The 18,173-nt window shown below is 42.2% G+C and overlaps 1 protein-coding gene across 1 annotated transcript in view; it reads right to left on the bottom strand.

Moving 5' to 3' along the window:
- Window positions 1-5,827: 5,827 nt before the first annotated feature.
- EXT1 (exostosin glycosyltransferase 1) overlaps window positions 5,828-18,173 on the bottom strand; it is a 283,532-nt gene continuing 271,186 nt past the window's right edge. The window contains exons 8-11 of the mRNA XM_006769106.2: window positions 16,744-16,833; window positions 10,899-11,059; window positions 9,334-9,505; window positions 5,828-6,371 (exon numbers count right to left, since the gene is read on the bottom strand). Coding sequence (XP_006769169.1) covers window positions 6,186-6,371; window positions 9,334-9,505; window positions 10,899-11,059; window positions 16,744-16,833 — 609 coding nt within the window. The 3' untranslated portion in view covers window positions 5,828-6,185. The remainder of the gene's footprint in view (window positions 6,372-9,333; window positions 9,506-10,898; window positions 11,060-16,743; window positions 16,834-18,173) is intronic.

The raw sequence follows: 18,173 nt of genomic DNA, 5'->3' as shown, positions 1-18,173 counted from the left end.
CCTCTGTTTATACCCAGCCATGGTGGAAATGCCCAGACTACAAAGCAACCCCAACTTTTATTTATAAAGCCAGTCTCGCGGTATTTTTGCATGCTATTGTGTTCACTGAGACATCTGTGAGGTAGGGTTGGACCGGATTTAAAAGCTGCTTCTCCAAGGAGGCTTCTCATTGGTCCTTAGCATGGGTAGTGACCCTATCATCAGTCACATTGTATAGATTTCACAAGTTAACATTGTCCCAGCATCAACCTGTTTAGAACCTGGGACTTTGCAAATTCCTCTCTAAGCCTCCCCTGATGACTTGTCAGACTTACCTTGTCCAGCCTCACCCTGACTTCTCCCTCTCTTGCCTGGGAAGAGGGAGAGGGATCTATCTCATCTCTACTCCCTCGGAGGCACTTAGCACGGTGCTCAGTAGGCGGTAGTTGTTCAGAAAATATTGGCCAATAAATATTTTTAAGTCACCATTTTACAGATGGACAAACTGAAATACAGAACATAAAACAAATCAACATCCCTAAATATAATTTGGCATTTCCTCCCCTGAAAATAGGTGACATTAGTGTCTTTTCTCTAATAATGTCCCAAGAAAAGGGTAGAAGAGACCAGGAGCACATGCTACTGCTAAGGAAGGAGGAAAGTGGAGAATGAAGAAGTTCCTTCCTGCCACAGAACAGCACTACCGTGGTCCTGAGCCATGAGCTGCATTCACATCCAGACCCACTATCTGTTCTTTGAGAAAAACCAGTCTAATAAATGCATCGCTAGCCAGTAATTCATGAGCTCTAGGCAGTAGTTGGAACCAAAGGGGGTAATGGCCACAGCTGTCAGGCTCCAGATGCTCGGGGCCCAGCCCTGCCGCGCTGTCCCAGGGTCTGTGTGGAGGAACGCTGTGAACTGGGCACATGACCACGCTCGCCTGGCCTGCTGCCAACAGCACCAGCTGCAGCTGGCCCGGAGGCTGGCCGTGCTGGCGGCACCGTGCCCCCGAGGCTGCAAGGCTGCGAGGGGTGGACCTCCAGCCAGCACAGGTGGTCCAACCTCAGCTGCCTGTCTGCCCCAGAACCTCCACGTGAGCTCCGTGGAGCCCACTGAATCCTCCTGAAGACGGGCCCCTGCCTATGGTCAACAGAAAAGGGGGAAAGAAAACCACGCAGATGGAAAGTCATGTCATTTATTAATAATTTCTTTTCTTCTTCCATAAATTGGAAGGAAAAGTCTTTGGTGACACTATAAAACAATCCATCTTGGATGGCAAAACCCAGACAGAAAGTGACACGGGTCTGTGAAGTAAATCAACATCGGTGGCTTTGCATTTTCTCACAGACTCGCTCTCACACTTCCGGGATTAACTGGACCACATCATTCACAGTCTCTAACAAATGGGGGAAACACTTCAGAAAAGACCTGCGCTGACACTACAAAAACATGGCCAACATATTAGAAAACTTTTCCAAATGTACATTATATTTAAAAATAAGGTATACTTTTTTTTGCTTGACAATTTGCCATTTAAAATAGTTCCACTTTTTGCTTTCTTCTACCTCTCAACATTGTCATATACATATTTTTCTTTCAAAATAAATATATAAGGTTCATTTCATGGTAACCAGGTCATGTGGATGGCCCTGATTTTAGTAATAATTACAACCAAAAGGAAAGGGGTGTATTCCTGAAGAAGAATAGAGAACTACTGCAGAAATGAATTGGCCTTTGAGGCCTAAAAGGCAAATCATTACAAAGATCGAGGGACTGAAAGGCTGGCTTTGCCTTGCTTTCAAAAAAGGGTGAGACCATGCTCATCTGCTGTTACAGCTGTTTCTGTGGTCCCCCCTTATCTCTCATTCCAGGTGATAATAATACAGCCTTCCTCTCCTATTTAGTTGGGCAGCGAAAGTCCCAAACTTGGGTAACTCCCCAGACTCCTGATATGGGACATGTTGAAACGCTAGATTAGTGACAACTACAGACAATCCCTACTAAGTAAAAACCATCGCAATAAAATCCTTTGATTTTTGGAAAGGACAAAAAGGGGAGATGGTTTCCGGGAGTCATCTTATTATTGAGATTATGTTGCCAAAAAAAAAAAAAAATACTGAATGAATGGGAGGGACTATGTTCTTAGGATTCTCGATCCCATTTTTTAAAAATGTACTTGGAGTCAAGAAATAAGCTAATCTCTTCCATGCTAAAGCTCCAAGACTAAAGGGTCAAGTCTAGCACAGTAGGTTATGAATACTTACTCAATGAGAACTCAAGTCAAAACAACTTTGTCCCCACCAAGCATGCCCGAGAATATGAGGCCGGCAGTGACAAGAGCTTTCTGCTTAAATCTGGCCAAGAAGGACAAGTTCATCTGAAAGGTCCCTGTCCATAGTTGCTGCAGAGGGAAGCTGGTAAATGAATTCAGTAACCTAGGTCCTGATGTACCACTACGGTTTGAATGACTTAACTATTCGAAGGCAGGGGTGTTTTTATTTGAGAGTTCATAGCAATAACTGGTACTTTATAAAAAAGACCTGAGGGAATAGAAGACACTTTCAGGTCTGAGAAGTTTGCCTCGGCTTTTGAATCCATAATTCAGCTTGTTCAGCAAGAATCTTATTCAGAGTCTCACCTGGTGAGGCTCCCTGCCTGCTTCCCATGCCAGCCCTTTAAACAGGTTTGATTAAAAATTCATTAGTTCTTAAATCAAGAGCTTCTTAAATTTTACTTTATTTTTTAATGTTTTCTAATTTATTTCAGAGAGGAAGGGAGAGGGAGAGAGAGAAACATCAATGATGTGAATCATTGATTGGCTGCCTCCTACACACCCCCTACTGGAAATTGAGCCTGCAACATAGGCATGTGCCCTGACCAGGAATTGAAGCTTGACCTCCTGATTCATAGACTGACACTCAACCACTGAGCCACACCAGCCAAGCAAGAGCTGCTTTTGAAAAAAAACAACACCAAAAACAGTATATAGGTCTCTCCACATTCATCCATCTTACCTCTGATTAAATGAAAGGTTAGTAACCTTTAAGAAAGGCCAGGTATTGCAGAACCTACTGCACAAGAAAAACAAAAACCCCTTTTATAGGGAAATCTGAAGGAAGCAACTAAGATTGATCCTTCTTTGAGCACCTTTTGTAACAAGAGGAAATTCAAGTGTAATGTACGTAAGATTCCAGGTACAAGAGACCTCGTTTTCTCCTGAAGCATCTAATTGGAAAGTGTGCTGATGTGCCCAGGCAGGACCACCTATGTTATCGTTTGTCATGTGACTGCAATAATGACACAGTCTCAATGTTGGGTCATTTTGTTGTTTTCAATGAAGGTGATATATTTATAGCATATTAAATATAATGCAAGCTTGATTCAGTATTTATAAGACTTTTCATATATATAAATATATAAGCCAGCTTACAAAAATATTTTTTAAGATCATGTGTCCTAAAGTGGAACTGGAAAAAGTTGTATGGAAATCCTATGTGGTCCAGTCCTCACTGGAGTTTCTGCATGTAACTCATTACATGGTTGGCACTTCACTCTCTGCTCTTGGCTTCTTACCAATTCGTGTGGGCCCACTTAGGGACCTCTGGCTATCATTGGAGTTGGCTGAGAGAGAACTCCTGACATCCTACAGAGATGCTGTGATTTGTCAACTTGCCACATGGAAATATACTTCTTTCCTTAGTGAATTAAAATTATATCTTATTGTTGGGTCTCACTGATTGGCTAAGCATTGTTCAATTCCCAGCTGTATGTGCCAAGTAGGAAAAGAACATACTAGCTAGTATCTCAAATAGATTTTTTCAGACAATGATGTAAAATACTACCATGGAGAAGTGTCAGATCCTGTTCTCATTTATAATTACCCCCCCACCCCCAAACACAACATATATCATGTGTGGAGAATATGCCCTGTGAGCTCTGTGACAGGTAAATCTGGCAAAGCAGTTCTCTGAATCCAGTCATGTGACTGGCTAGTATAATTAGGGTTCTTGCTTTGTAAGCCAAGATGACAACATGAGTTTCAAGTTGGCTTGGGGTGTCTTTGAACAAAACACTGCATTCATTTTTGAAAAGGAGAAAGATACACGAATAATTTGGCAGTCTAAAGAAGTTAATTTCAATGCAAATTTGCAAAGGCCTGCTGAATAAGGATTAATTGTTACCCCTTCACATCACTGAGAGCTGCAGCTTGAATGGCATGAAACCTATTAGACTGGGCATGTGATAGAAAGAAAGAAGGGGCAAGGACTATGGACCTAAGAACTATTGTTCAACAAATAAGAGATAATCACATATACTTAGAAGGAAAGGTCACATGATTGAGAGTGGCTAAGGCTGGGTCAGATTGAATGAGAGTGATTTGGGGAGCTGTTCCGAGTCATGAGGCTACAGAGAAAGCCCCCTTTATTGAACTTCATTACCTGAACACCACTCACAACAGCATCTGGACGTGTGGGCTCTGGTCTCCACTCTGTCGCTAGGGTGCATGTTGAGTCATCTCTCTGGACCTCTGCAAACACCTAGTTTCCCTCGTATATAGCACCTTCCTTCCCTGCATTCTCACTGCAAGGTCCTCTTTCTCGTCCAGCTGTCTACAAAGCAAGGATGAGTTACAGTCTCCTGGATTTATGGTTTCCACTGGCTGAAGCCAGGCACTTGAAGTTATTTCAACAGAATTCTGTGATGGAATTTTCTTCTAAACAACATTGGAAGTAAATTTATGAGACTGAGGAGCATTTAGGGGGGGAAACTAAAGTGCTTGTTTATTCAGAATAAGAGATGGTAGGAACAATAATGTCTTTCTCTTCTCTAATCTCTCTTGCCTCTTCCAAGTAGAAGAAAGCATTTAGTATTAGAAGACTCCTCTCCATCATTTACAATGGAGTTAAGCAATATACATATATATTTTTAGCTTATTATTTGCAGTTTTACAATAATCAGAAGCTCAAAGCAGCATCTGCAGAGATAGAAACTGTCTTTTTAACCAGAAGCACAACTGAACGACTCCAGATTTAAAAATGAAAATGAAGTAAGACAGCATTCACATTTGTTTCTGATTATTTTGAGTGCCAGATTCTTGCTCAAAACAAGAATGTTTTGACCAAAAATGGTCTCCAGGTCCCAATAGTGAGGTTACTTCTCAACAATCCTCATGTTCAATGGTGAGAATTGATACCTTCTTCCTTCTTTCTCAATAGAGAAGCTCTGACACTTGAGGTTTTCACAAGCATGGAAGAGCCTGTCTTGTAAATAACCTGTTCCTCTCCATATACTCATTCTCAATATACTTCCTTTGCCTTTAACCAAAGCTTTTCCCAGCTGTAAGCAGATGCAGGTCCATGGGTGAATGCATCATCTAGCCCCCAACTCTGAAAAGAATTGGGTTACTCCCATCCCACTAGCATGCTTGCTGGTGATTGTTTGGATGGTTCCTTGAGCAAACTGAACATCTGTTCATTATTCTGGTGTTTTCTTGCTTCTAGTTCCCCCCAACCCCCAATGAAGAAGATGATCATACTTACAGATCTCAAAGTTTTCAGTTAGAACTGTCTACCTGAAGTCATAATACTTTCTCTCATGCAGCGACATTTTAGAGAATAAAGTTCAAGTGGATCTGCAAATTCAAAGTGGAAAACAATTTGCACTGGCAGAGTTGAATAATGAACTTGTCTTAACTTATGCTCAATTATTTCTTGACGCTGGACAGAGGGACTTATTGTGTGGCCCATGAAGTCTGAGCTTTTGCAACTGCGGGAAACCCCGCATGACCAATGGCAATGATGTTGTGGGAAGAGGAGCAGCAGCTTTGAAATAGTCACAACCAACACAATTTTGATTAAAGAAAGAACTCTGGTTTTTAATAGTTTTGATCATTAAAAAAGTTTAAACCTGCATAGCAATCATTTCAAAAATAATTATTTAATGTTCCATAATTAAACTGTACACAACCTAGTCTTGGGACATGGCAGCCAGTGAGGTGAGTTTGGAGCAGTCCCGTGCAGTCCCAGGAGCCAGGAGTCAAGTTCTCATTGGACTTTTTTGTTTGTTTTTGTGTCATTCTGTTCATGTAAGTTTATTTGGCTACTTGGCACAATCTGGCCCCGTGGCTGAGCGGATCTGCACTGGGAAGAGAGAGCAGCTTGACCCCAGTCCCTTCTCGCTTCCCCTCCCCCACGTGGCTGGATTCCTCAAAGTCGCTCAATGTCTCGGTATTTCTTCCTCAGAATAGAGACCTGGTCTTTAAAGAGGACGGGGTCGAGCCTCATCTGAGAGTGGATCAGCGGCATGTAGCCAAACCAGCTGGCAAACGTATTCATGCAGCTCTGTCGCTGGGCAAAGTGGTCAGGGTCAGCCCAGCGGGAAGCCCGAGAAGTCTGGGGAAAAGAGAAAAACAAGGAAGGAGATGGTGAGCGAAGGGCAAGGTGAGATGGAGACAATGCAGAAAACCAAGTCAGGCCTGGACCCCAAACCTCCCCATCCTTGGCTTGATGAAAATTCAAGCACTGATTCTGGTTTTCCTAAGATATGCTACTTTCCTCAATGCTAAATACACACATGCAAACAATGGCCCACATGGAATGACTAATTCTCTGCTCAGCAAAATGACTTACCAGTTGAACCTCCACTACTATGGTAACTAAATATAAACTTCTCTTTGCACTTGGGATCAAATATTATGACTAACAATGTGTTTGTGGTTTCAAAGATAGTTTTCTAAAACTTTGTGCACTTGGTTGAGGATAGATACCATCTCTTTAGCTCTCTGTGTTGCTCCTAAGGTTGGGTAAATATTTTTTAGACCTTGAATGACTGACACTGACTTAAAAGAAAGCCTTAAATAACCTGACGGCTGAAATTTAAATAGATGGACTAAACACAACGTCTCTAAAACCACATTTTTATGAAACAAGGAAAAGGTGGGCTGCCCAACCTTTATGGGAGCAGAACACAAACTCATTTATGTCATTAGGCAACTGTTTAGTGACGTATATGTGTGTGTGCTTGTGATCCTGGTGCTCGAATCCTCGTGATTGTTAGAAATACTGTCATAGGAATAGGAAGGTACCTCTGACTGTGAAAATCACCCAGAGTCACTTTAAAACAAGTGTCAACATGCTTGAAGGTAAATACAAATGTCAAGTTACCTCTGAACAGCAGAAAAACAAAATATGATTTAAGTGTTTTCATGAAGTTCATATGAGTTTCACAACAACCTGGTCAAGTTATCTACCTCGTACTCACATCCCCACTGTATAGGCAAGGAAGTAGGCTCAGGGAAGTTAAAATTATTTGTTCAAGGCTAGAAAGGAACAGAACTCGGGTTCCATTCTTGAACACTTATATTAGGAGAACTCTGCTTGGTAAATCAAATTAACCTCCGCGTTTGAGTTCAGAACAGAGGAGACAGTCCCAAAGACATGTCACTGTTCCTAAGTTGGTATGAGCTTTTGGATTGGTCCACTCATTCCCAAAGGGCAAGACAACCAAGGGCAAGTGCTCACATATGCAAATAGAAATACTGTCAAGAGCGTAAGCTCATTCTTAATCTCTCTTAAAAATAATTTTTAAAAAGTCCATTGGATCACTCAGGTAACTTTTTTGTCTCTAGATTATATTTTGAGTCAACAAACATTAGAGAGGGTATCTTTGCAGTGTAATAAAAGTACAATCTTCAAGTATGATATTCATTGAACTCACTAGTCATACAATCATTCAATAAACAAATGTGTTTGATGGGAAGAATGGAGCAAATGCAGTACATGTTTAACTAGACACATCTAGTGAGACCTAAGGCTAAATTTAGATTTGTCCTCAAAAGATGTGCAAAATTATTAGAAATATTGGTTTGGTAGAATTTAGGCAAATCTATGAGAAGGGCATTAAACCAACCCCTAAGAAATCATGTGTCATTAGAATTCCACCCATAATCAGCATATAACCTCAGGGAAGTTCACAGAACTCGCTGAGCAAGCAATATTATAGGAATGCTGTATCCTTAAATGAGATAATATATATGAAAATACCTGGGCACACAGAAAACACTCAATACATCTTGCTTGAATATGAATAGCCTTTCAGCTTTAAAGATTAAACATTCTTGCAAATCCTCTTGCATGTTCTTTTAGTAGTGAGAGAGAAATAGAATTTTCACTAGACTTTTTTGCTTATTCAGGATAGCAGCTGTGTCATAACCAGTACCTAGAACAGTACCTGACATAAACCATACATGTTCAGTAACTACTGAATGACTGCATTTTATAAACTTAGAATCCTATAAATTTGCTGCTCTTACTAAATTTAGTGAGTGAAAAACGATCAATTGTGAGGCCTGGCTAAATTTTCCTTTACAAAAGCTAGATTTGTAAATGATTTTCAATAACTGTTAGAACAAGGTAAATGGAACACCCGAAACAATGAAACTGACATAACCATGTTAAAAATATGTTTTTTATGGCTGACTCAAATCCTGTTGGATGATAATCTATGATTTAACTCGAGTAGATCTAAATGGTCTTATTAAGGTTTCTGACTTCTTACTTATGGTACTGAGCTCTGTGCAGGTTGAATAAGGGGTAGTTGAGCCAAAATATGCAGATCATCCTGAGGTTGGGGCGGGTAGTGGAAGTACAAGCAGCAGAAATAACAGAGTCTGGGATTCAACTTCCAGTTCTGACTTTCATACACTGGACAACTTGTAGCAATATACTTCAATTCCTCTGGCTCCTAGTTTCCTTACTTATAAAAAGAGAAAATTAGATTATATTTCCTGGTGAGTATCTTTAGTACTAAACTTTTATGACTCAATGCAATATTTTACTTTTATAAAATCTTTCATATATGTTTTCTCAACTCTGTGAGGCAGATTTCCCCATTTCCATGTTAAAGATCAGCCAAATGAGTTTCAGAAGGCAGTTGACTTGCCTGTAGCTTATAAATGCTGGTTCTATAAGTGAGAGGCCTGGTCTGCCAGCATGATGCTCACCCAACTCAACAACCACCAGAAGGCTGTGTTGAGAGTTATTATTAGCTATTTGTTAAATAAAGCACTGATGATAAGCTTACATAAAGTCCCTGTAGGTCTTTAACTCTGGAGAAGGTGTATCTTTTTGATGCTGCCATGTAGGTCATATACATAATCTTGACATAAAGATACCCTGGACTTACGCCTTCCAAATTATCCATGTGCCAACCATAAACTCTCTCAGATACTTTAGATGTGGGTTTTCATTTTGTTTTTCTGATGTCCCCTCATTATGCTTCGTAGAAGAACAGTGACTCCTTACTACCTTCAGGTTAACCACCAGCAAGCAAAACAAGGAAGGAGAGTCCTCTTACCTGACCCATCATTGTCTCCTTATACTGCTTCTTCTGGGTCACTTTGATTGGAGGCAATTTTGTCACAGCAGACACCAGGAAATTCATAAGAATGTCCTCACAGTTGGCCAGCTGGTCCACCATGTTCTTCAGGCTGGCTGGCAGATAATGGGTGTACAGGTAGTGATAATATCTGTAAAAACCAAAGACATTTCCTGAGGGGCCATCATTATATATGGTGGTCTTCTTTGACAGAAACCATATACCCATTCTTTGGATCCCTACACATATCATGGATGGTGATGATAACTATGACTTATGGTACTTACTATACAGGGTGGGGCAAAAGTAAATTTATAATTATTTGTATGAAAAATAATACAATAATTTATAAATAATATAAGAATAAACTCTATGTTTTGTGTACTCCCAACTGTAAATCTACTTTTGCCCCACCCTGTATACCCAATAACATTCTAAAGTACTTCACAACAAATGCCACACCTAATTCTTATAAGGAACCTATGATGTAAGTATTATTATTATCCCTACATACAGATAAAGAGACAAGGTAAAGAGATACATGCAGATATAGCTTGCCCAGCCTAACTTCCTAACTTTATTATCAGGCTGGTTGATAAGAAACAGAATACTTACATGGAAAGAAAACTTACATGTAATCTATATATTATTATAATCTGCTTTACAATTTTTATTGGTTTAATCAGAACTGCATTTAAGATTATCCCATAACTCCAAATCCAACAATATACTATTCTATTTTTGTGGCCTATAAACCATATATTTCAACAGTTAGAGAGCAAAACCATAATTAATCTGGTGGTGAATCATTGTGCAGAACCCATATTAATTTGCATTATTTTCACGCTACTATTTTTTGGAGGGGCATATAGCATATATATATATATATGTATATATATTCTTTTTTAATCATTTGAATGAATCAGATTCACTAAGTGGCAGTGCAAGAAGAAAGGGAACAATGAACTATGGGGAACAATGAATAAGAGGTATAATCTTAAGATGGAGGTTCTACCAACCAAAATGTTTATACCTTGTGCATTTCAACTCTATCCCTGATATGGCAAAAGCCTCTATTCTTTACTAAGAAGATTAGGTGAAGATTGGTGTGCTTACCTCACTAAGGCAGAAGAGTGGGGATTTCCTTCACACTTGAGTCAGGAACACTAACTAACTTGGCAATCTTACCCCAAATCCGCCCCTTCTCTTTGGGTGCCTCTGTTCTACTTTGCCTTTTTGCTATGTAACTTCTCACCTTAACGTATTATAGAACGATTATGTATATTGTGTCTCCCTTGTTAGAATATAAGATAGACATGGAGATGTTACTCTCCCATAATTACTGGAAATGCAATAAGCCAAGAGATTTTATTGGTTTCAAAGACACATGTTGGTCACATCAACAAAACTTAAAGGGGGATGCAACCGAATTTCCGTTAATGTTGTTCACAAGACTTGACTCAAGTTCCTACTTACACCGCAGTCAGAAACGAATGCAAGGAGTATATAAACATCTAAGCACGCGAGACATGCAAATTCCTCACTTGTGATAAATAGCAGCTCCAGTCAACACCATGGAGTAGTCATTTGTCCACTTGGACGTGTACCCCCACCGCTCCTTAGAGTTATCCCAGAAGTGGCTGCGCGCCGGGTACCCCACAATTCTCTCGGGGAAGCTCTGCCAGACGGTGAAGGCAAAATCCACCTGCAGGCAGAACACAGGCCAAACAAGCAATCAACAAGCGTTAACCATGTCAACAAAACATTACCTTCCCCTGCTAATTCCTAACCCGAAGCCCGCCACTGTTGCGAAACACTGGTTCCATGTACTCATCAGCAAATTAAACCGACTGCTTGACATTTTGCCCCATAATTATGCACATTTTAATGTTTTCTGTTATAGAAACTTCCGAGTAGTGCAGAAATGAGAGAAGAAGAAGAAGAAACCCTACATTTACTGTTAGGGCCTTTAGAAATCCAGTCTGTTCAAGCTAGAAAACAAGTCATAAAAGCAGTTGCTTCCTCCCTCCCACCTGAAGGCGCACGTGACCCCTGATTCACGTGAGCCATGAATGTGTCTGTTTTATACACGGGAGATTTCCTGTGTACATCCAGAGGATGCATATCCAGCATACATCATAACCGGCACACAGCAAAGCCAAAGGGACTAACAGAAGAGCATCCTCTTGAGAGCGACAGAAAAGATGTTTCAAACACACCCAAGGTCTAAGGGGAACACAGAGCACACATCATAAAGCAGCAGTCATTCCGGCCTCTCGGGTTCTGGCCAGGGACAGCTAGAAAAAGCAACCTCAGTGAAAAATCACTAAGAATAAGTGAGGACAAGGCCAGGGGAAGCCACAGAATTCATTTAAAGGAAATGCAGCTACATGACTTTCCAGTGCTTATAATAACCCAAAGCAGGGATTTCTGAATACACTATCAACTAACATTTATAATTAGCAAAGTCTGTTTTCATATAGGTCAGCTTATATCTGGCTTCCTTATGATCATTCCATGGATGATACATAAAATAATATAGAAAGTAAAAATGAAAATAGTAATAGCGAACTACCATACAATGCCCCTAACTGTGTCATGCTTACAATGGTTACAGGTACTTACATGTTTAACTCACTGAAGCCTAATTCTGTGAAAAGGTTATGTTCTATTCTCAATATTGCAGAGAGGGAAGCTGAGGTATATGCAGGCTGAAATTATCTGGCTGAGCTGTAAGTGGCAGAGCCAGGATTGAAGCTCCAGCCACTGGTTTCAGATTTAGTGTGTACTGTTTTCATAGCCTCTCTTTTAGCTCTGTTGCTACGGCATTGAAAGCAATTTCTCTCTTATACAGGCTACACATTCACCTGGCAACCTTTGCTCTATGTCTTCTTGATAAGCAATGAAAATGAAGATTTCATTTACTCCACCAATCGTTCAAGCCTCGGCACTGTGACCTCTCAGAGGTTCAAGAGCAGAGCAAAAAACTCTTCACAACAGCCAAAAGGTGAAAGCAACCCTAGTTCTGTGAACCACTGAATAAATAAACTAAGCATGCTACATCCACACATTCAGCTATAGAAAGGAATGAAATACTGATATACACGCTATGCAACATGGACAACCCTTGAAACAGGATGCTGAGTGCTAGGAGCCACACGCAAAAGGCCACAGAGTATATGATTCCATTTACATGAAAGTGCAGAATATGCTAATACATAGAGACAGAGGACAGATTGGCGGTTCCTAAGGTTAGGGAGTGGGACTGGTTAATGGGTATGGGGTTTCCTTTTGGGGCCATGAAAATGTTTTAGAATAAGACAGAGGCAATGACTACATGGCCTGTAAATGTCCCACATGACAGTAACTATGCACTTTAAAATGGTCAGTTTTATGTTATGCGAATTTTACCTCAATTAAAAGAAGAGACAAAGCAAATAAACCTAGATCAGTATTTCCCAAGCGTTCATCATACACATTCCCAGACCACACATTCAATGAGTTACTTAATATTTTTCTTTCAACTGCCTGTTCTTTTGCTGTTGTTTGCTTGCTTTTCCTCACTAGCCTTATCCTAGGTCATTGGTTCTCAACCTGTGGATCGCGACCCCTTTGGGGGTCAAACGACCCTTTCACAGGGGTCGCCTAAGACCACTGGAAAACACATATATAATTACATATTGTTTTTGTGATTGATCACTATGCTTTAATTATGTTGAATTTGTAACAATGAAATCTGGGGTCATCACAACATGAGGAACTGTATTAAAGGGTCGCGGCATTAGGAAGGTTGAGAACCACTCTCCTAGGTAAAGATGTCAGTAAAATTCTAGGTTTGATCACTGACCACATTACTTTCTAACAAACATTAAAGTAAATGTATGTGTTAAGTTAAATACATGCTTGCCATGAACTGTGTAAAACTAATGTGCACTAACCACTTTTTGGGAAACACTGGCCTGGGTGATTGTAGGGTCCCTTTTAACTCTGAATTTTGGGAGGCTTAATTAGAAGCCATCATTTTTTTAAATTGATTTTTTTCATCTGCACATGCCCAGGAGAGAGAGAGAGAGAGAGAGAGAGAGAGAGAGAGAGAGAAAGGGAGAGGGTGAGAAAAAGAAAAAAGAGATACATAATTGTGAGAGTGGGTTTTTTTAAATTGATTTTTTTAAGAGAGAGAGAGGGGGGGGAGGGTGAGAAAAATAAAAAAGAGATACATAATTGTGAGAGTGGAACATCCAATGGCTGCCTCCTGCACGTCCACTACCAGGGATCTAGCCCACAACCCAGGCAGATGCCTTGATGGGGGAATGGAAGGGGCAACTTTTTTGTGCATGGGATGACACTCAACCAACTGAGCCACACCGGCCAGGACACAAGTCACCATTTTTGTAAGCAGCCATAAATTCAAGTTTTTATGAAATTGAGTTTGGTGTCCTAACTCCAGATAAGAAAGCCTTAACAACATAGCTCCCCCCCCCCCCCCCCCATTAAGAATGCTTGGTGGGGCATGGGGCATCTCAGATTTAAAAGACAGCAGTATGTGCCAGAGAATTGAAATCAGGTTGTGATCATCTGCATATCCTCACTGGCATTCAAATGCTAATGGCGCTGACTGATGGGACAGTGTATTATTCAGCCCTTCTCAAAGGATCAGCCTGGCTGTCAGTACTTGAGGGTTTCCCATTGTTCTTGAAAAGGAAACACGCACTGGAAACTACTAGAGACCCGATGGGGTGTTTGCATCACATGGATTTCTTGCTATCTCAGAGTCGTTTCAAGCCATTTCAAAGGAACTCAAAAGTAAATTCAGATAAAACTATGATTCTTGTGATTGTTCTGCTTTCATGCAGATCATTAACACATCAGAGGAGGGAAAGGTCAGCTCATGGCCTTTTCTCTTAAAAACCAACATCTGTTTTCTTTTGAGAATTTGCAGCAGCCCCGATAAATGTAAATAACTATAAAGCAACTACATCTAATACCCTTTAAAGGAGCCTGTTTAAAAACCGCTCCTTAATGCCACAGAGAGACATTTAAACAAGCTAAGAATCCTTAGAGAAGAAATAAAATGAACCAATATCTACTCACCTGAAAAAAAGGGAAAAGAGAAATCTTGTCATGGACCATTTTAGGCAACACAACCATTCCACTGATCCCCCGGCTGCCGTAAACCAGACTGCCCGCCTCTTACATTTGCATATCATTTTCAACCCATGTTGACTTCTGAATACCTCACATACAACACATGTTCCTCCCCGGGTGCACCCAGAGGCTGGGACTGCTCGTCTTTGGAAAGAAATTCACCAGCACGCGGCTGCATCACAGCACCTGAAAGTCATTTCACCTTGGGGTGGGGAAAACAAATCCTAGAGCAGTGATTCTCATGTGCAGCCGAGGATGAGAATCACTGTCCTAGAGGGAGATGAAGTGCCTTGTGCCCAGGGAGGAGGAGTGGTGATGCGTCCAGACTTCAGGAAATACGGTAAGGGTTTAGGGGTATGCTGTCATTGTCTCGATCATACATTCTGCCATGCCCATGGGATGCTTCTCTTGTTTGCTCTCTGAGATCCACTCTCTACTCTTCTTGCCACACTCTGTACTCTGATGCGGGAACCCTGTGTGCGGCACAACCTGGTCTTCCTTGCCGGCTGGTGGCTGACTGGGTCAGGTCAGTGGGAGCCATCAGAAGAAAAGTGAAGATGAGATGGAGAGGGAGGTCAGGGTATTTCTTCCCTGTGCCCTCCCAGCTTTGGCACCAGAGTTCAGGCAGTTGCCATGTCCCTCCATGTCCTGTAGGGCAGCCTCTTCTCCCAGTCCCATATCTCGGGGACTCTGGAAACACCATCTCCTTCCCCGGCTCCTTCAAGCCCAGGGGTCAGAGCTGTTTCCATTCTTGTTACTCTCCAGGTGCCTCACTATTGCTTGTGGAGCCTTTTAATCCCACCCACCCACCTCTCTAAATCATCCTAAATCCCTCCATTGGAACCACCTGATTTGAATTGTTTGCTGCCAAGATTCTGATGGCTACAGCCAGGAACTGTGTAATCAAAGCACCTGGCATGCAGACCAGAACAAAGAAATCCCTCAACAAACACTTGTTGAATGAATGTACTCCTGGAATGCCAGCTCCCCTCGCAGGAAGCAGCAAGCTGAGTTATCCACACCCGTATTCCATAGGTGCCTGCCCCTGTGAACTTTAGGCATTGCTTCTCCTCCTGCTGATGTTCACAAGACACAGTCGGCTGTGAGTTCACACCTTCATCCCCTTAGCACAACCCTCCAGTCATTCATTCACCGAGTCTCTACAGAGCTTCAACTACATAGAAAGCGCTTTACATAGGATATTTTGTCCTGGGGTTATGTAGGCTGACCTTTCTTATAACGTTTCTTCTACTCCATTTGATGGAAATGGGAAGTGCCCATGGAATTTCAAGAAAGCGGCACTAACTGGTAGCTTAGGGTAACCCCGAGTCCTGGCCATGTGGGCAACAGGCCACGGGAATCATCCTGGCGTCCAGGAAAGTACATGCTGGGAGGTGTTCATGTTTACAAGGAAAGATGATTATGAATAAAAAGGAAAAAAAAGAAAGGGAGGAGGGGAAGGGATAAGTAGTTATGTCTCCACACTTTTTAGCAGCCACTATTAATGACGTATTTCTGACACAGTACAGTTTTCTATAACTGTTTTGGTTCCCTGCATGGTTTAAAGTAAGGTTTCAGAGATCAATACTCATCCGAGGGGTAAAAATTGCTTTTCTACCATATCTCTCTTTCCCCTGCTCTCTCCTCCTCACACATTCTCCGTGCGGTCTTATTTTTGGCACACATACCTGACTGTCTGAAATAGCAGGGATTGCCATCTCGGCCTTAAAGTGAAACCGTTTGCTCTTATGTAGGTGAGAGAAAATGAGCACTTGAAACCAGGACAGAAAAGCTGCCTTGAGAACCCAGAGGAGTGTTCCCTGACGGAGGCAACGCACGCCCACACAGGCATGACGATAACTGGGGCAGGAGCAGACTGCTTGCTCCGGACAGAGTGGTGGCAAGGTGATGCTACACGGGTGCCTCCCATTGGTGCTTCTCCGCACCTGCCAGCAGCTTGCTGTTCAAAAACAGAAAATGAGGGCAGGCAGGAGGGGAGAGGTGAGGTACAGCCATGCAAATGAGGTGCCAATTAGCAGAGAAAATGAAGGGGAAGATGCCCCCTCAGGGTGCCAGGGGTGCAAGGTGTGCACAAGAACTGGGTTGATTAAAACCAGCTCTGCAGGAACGTGTGAAACAGGTTTCCGATCTGGCCGAAGCACGGGAGAAAGAAGCGCTGGCACCTCGAAGTTTGGGGCACCTGCCCGAAGAGCCCACTGCCAGCTCCTCGGGTGGGGCGCTTACCTCTGTGGTGGAGAGCACGGTGTCCTCGTCCAGGCTGAGCACTGCGTCCGTGACGATGTTGTCATAGGGCAGGAAACGGCTGCTCATGACCTGGGAGGACGCAGACAGCAAGCAGAAGAGAAGTTAGGAAAAAGAGAAGTACATTTTGAATTCTGTTCTTCAGGACAATTCACCCATCCTCAACCTTCAGAAAGAACATTTTAGCCCTGCTGATGTGGCTCAGTGGTGGAGCGTTGACCTATGAACCAGGAAATCACAGTTCGATGGTTCGATTCCTGGTCAGGGTACATACCTGGGTTGCCGCCTCCATCCCCAAAGGGGGGCGTGCAGGAGGCAGCCAATCAGTGATTCTCATCATTGATATTTCTATCTCGCGCTCCCTCTTCCTTCCTCTTTGAAATCAATAAATTATATATATATATATAATTTATGTTCATATATATATATATATGAACATTCTAGCACTATGTCACCCCTCTACGTTGAAGACTCCCATCTCTCATCAGAGCAGACTCATCGCGTCCACAATTGTGGGCACCCTACTGTGTCCAGAGCCCTGGCTAGTTAAAGAGGGTACAGAGAAGATGAGTTCCTGGTCTTGGAGGAGTTCACAGTCTGCAGAGACCAAGGCAGAGCTGGCCAGTCCTCGCCTGGTATGCAGATGCCAGGAGATCAGAGGATGCGGCCAGCAGCCACTTGGAAGAGCAGATGAAGAAGGGACATGGAAGCAGCACCTTGGTGGGTAGGAGCTCACCAGGTATAAACAGAAATGAGGCACCACTGAGAGCACTCAGTGCTCTGTGCGAAGGCACAGAGGAGAGTCCACACTGTGAGTCCAGGGGAGAGCGCTGGATGGAGCGGTGATTCCAATGTGGGGCTCACACGCTGGAGGCCAGGTCACTGTGGGGCGGCGGGGGGGGGGTTGCCCACACTTTCTTTATTTTAGCACAGATTAGAAAAATATACACACACATATTAGTTGCTATAGCAATAAAAGGTAGTAGTTGAGGTAATTAAAACATTTTTCATTAATATGAAAAGTAAACTGATTTTCAGAAAAATAATAAACGATAGCATATGTGGTCCACTGATTTAAGAAAATCATGAAGGTAGAATAAAGTCTGGGCAAGTCCAGGATAAGGCATGGTAAGCTGTGTGTGTGTGTGTGTGGTGGTGGCGGGGCTTTGGGACAAGGGGATCCATTGGAAAATTGAGGCTGGAGAGACTACTCTGTGACAGTCACAGCTTAAACCTCTGTGTTGACTGTATCAGAATAACCATAAGAATGATCATATTAGCCCTGACAGGGTGGCTCAGTCAGTTGGAGCATTGACCTGTACACCAAAAATAGTTGCGGGTTTAATTCCCCATGAGGGCACATACTTAGTTTGCAGGTTCCATTCCCAGTCAGAGTTCATACAGGAGGCAAT

Source organism: Myotis davidii, unplaced genomic scaffold (genome assembly GCF_000327345.1).
Source record: "Myotis davidii unplaced genomic scaffold, ASM32734v1 scaffold1, whole genome shotgun sequence".
Taxonomy (NCBI): Eukaryota; Metazoa; Chordata; class Mammalia; order Chiroptera; family Vespertilionidae; genus Myotis; species Myotis davidii.
Note: the sequence above shows the minus strand (reverse complement) of the source record. Positions and strands in the feature narration are given on the sequence as shown.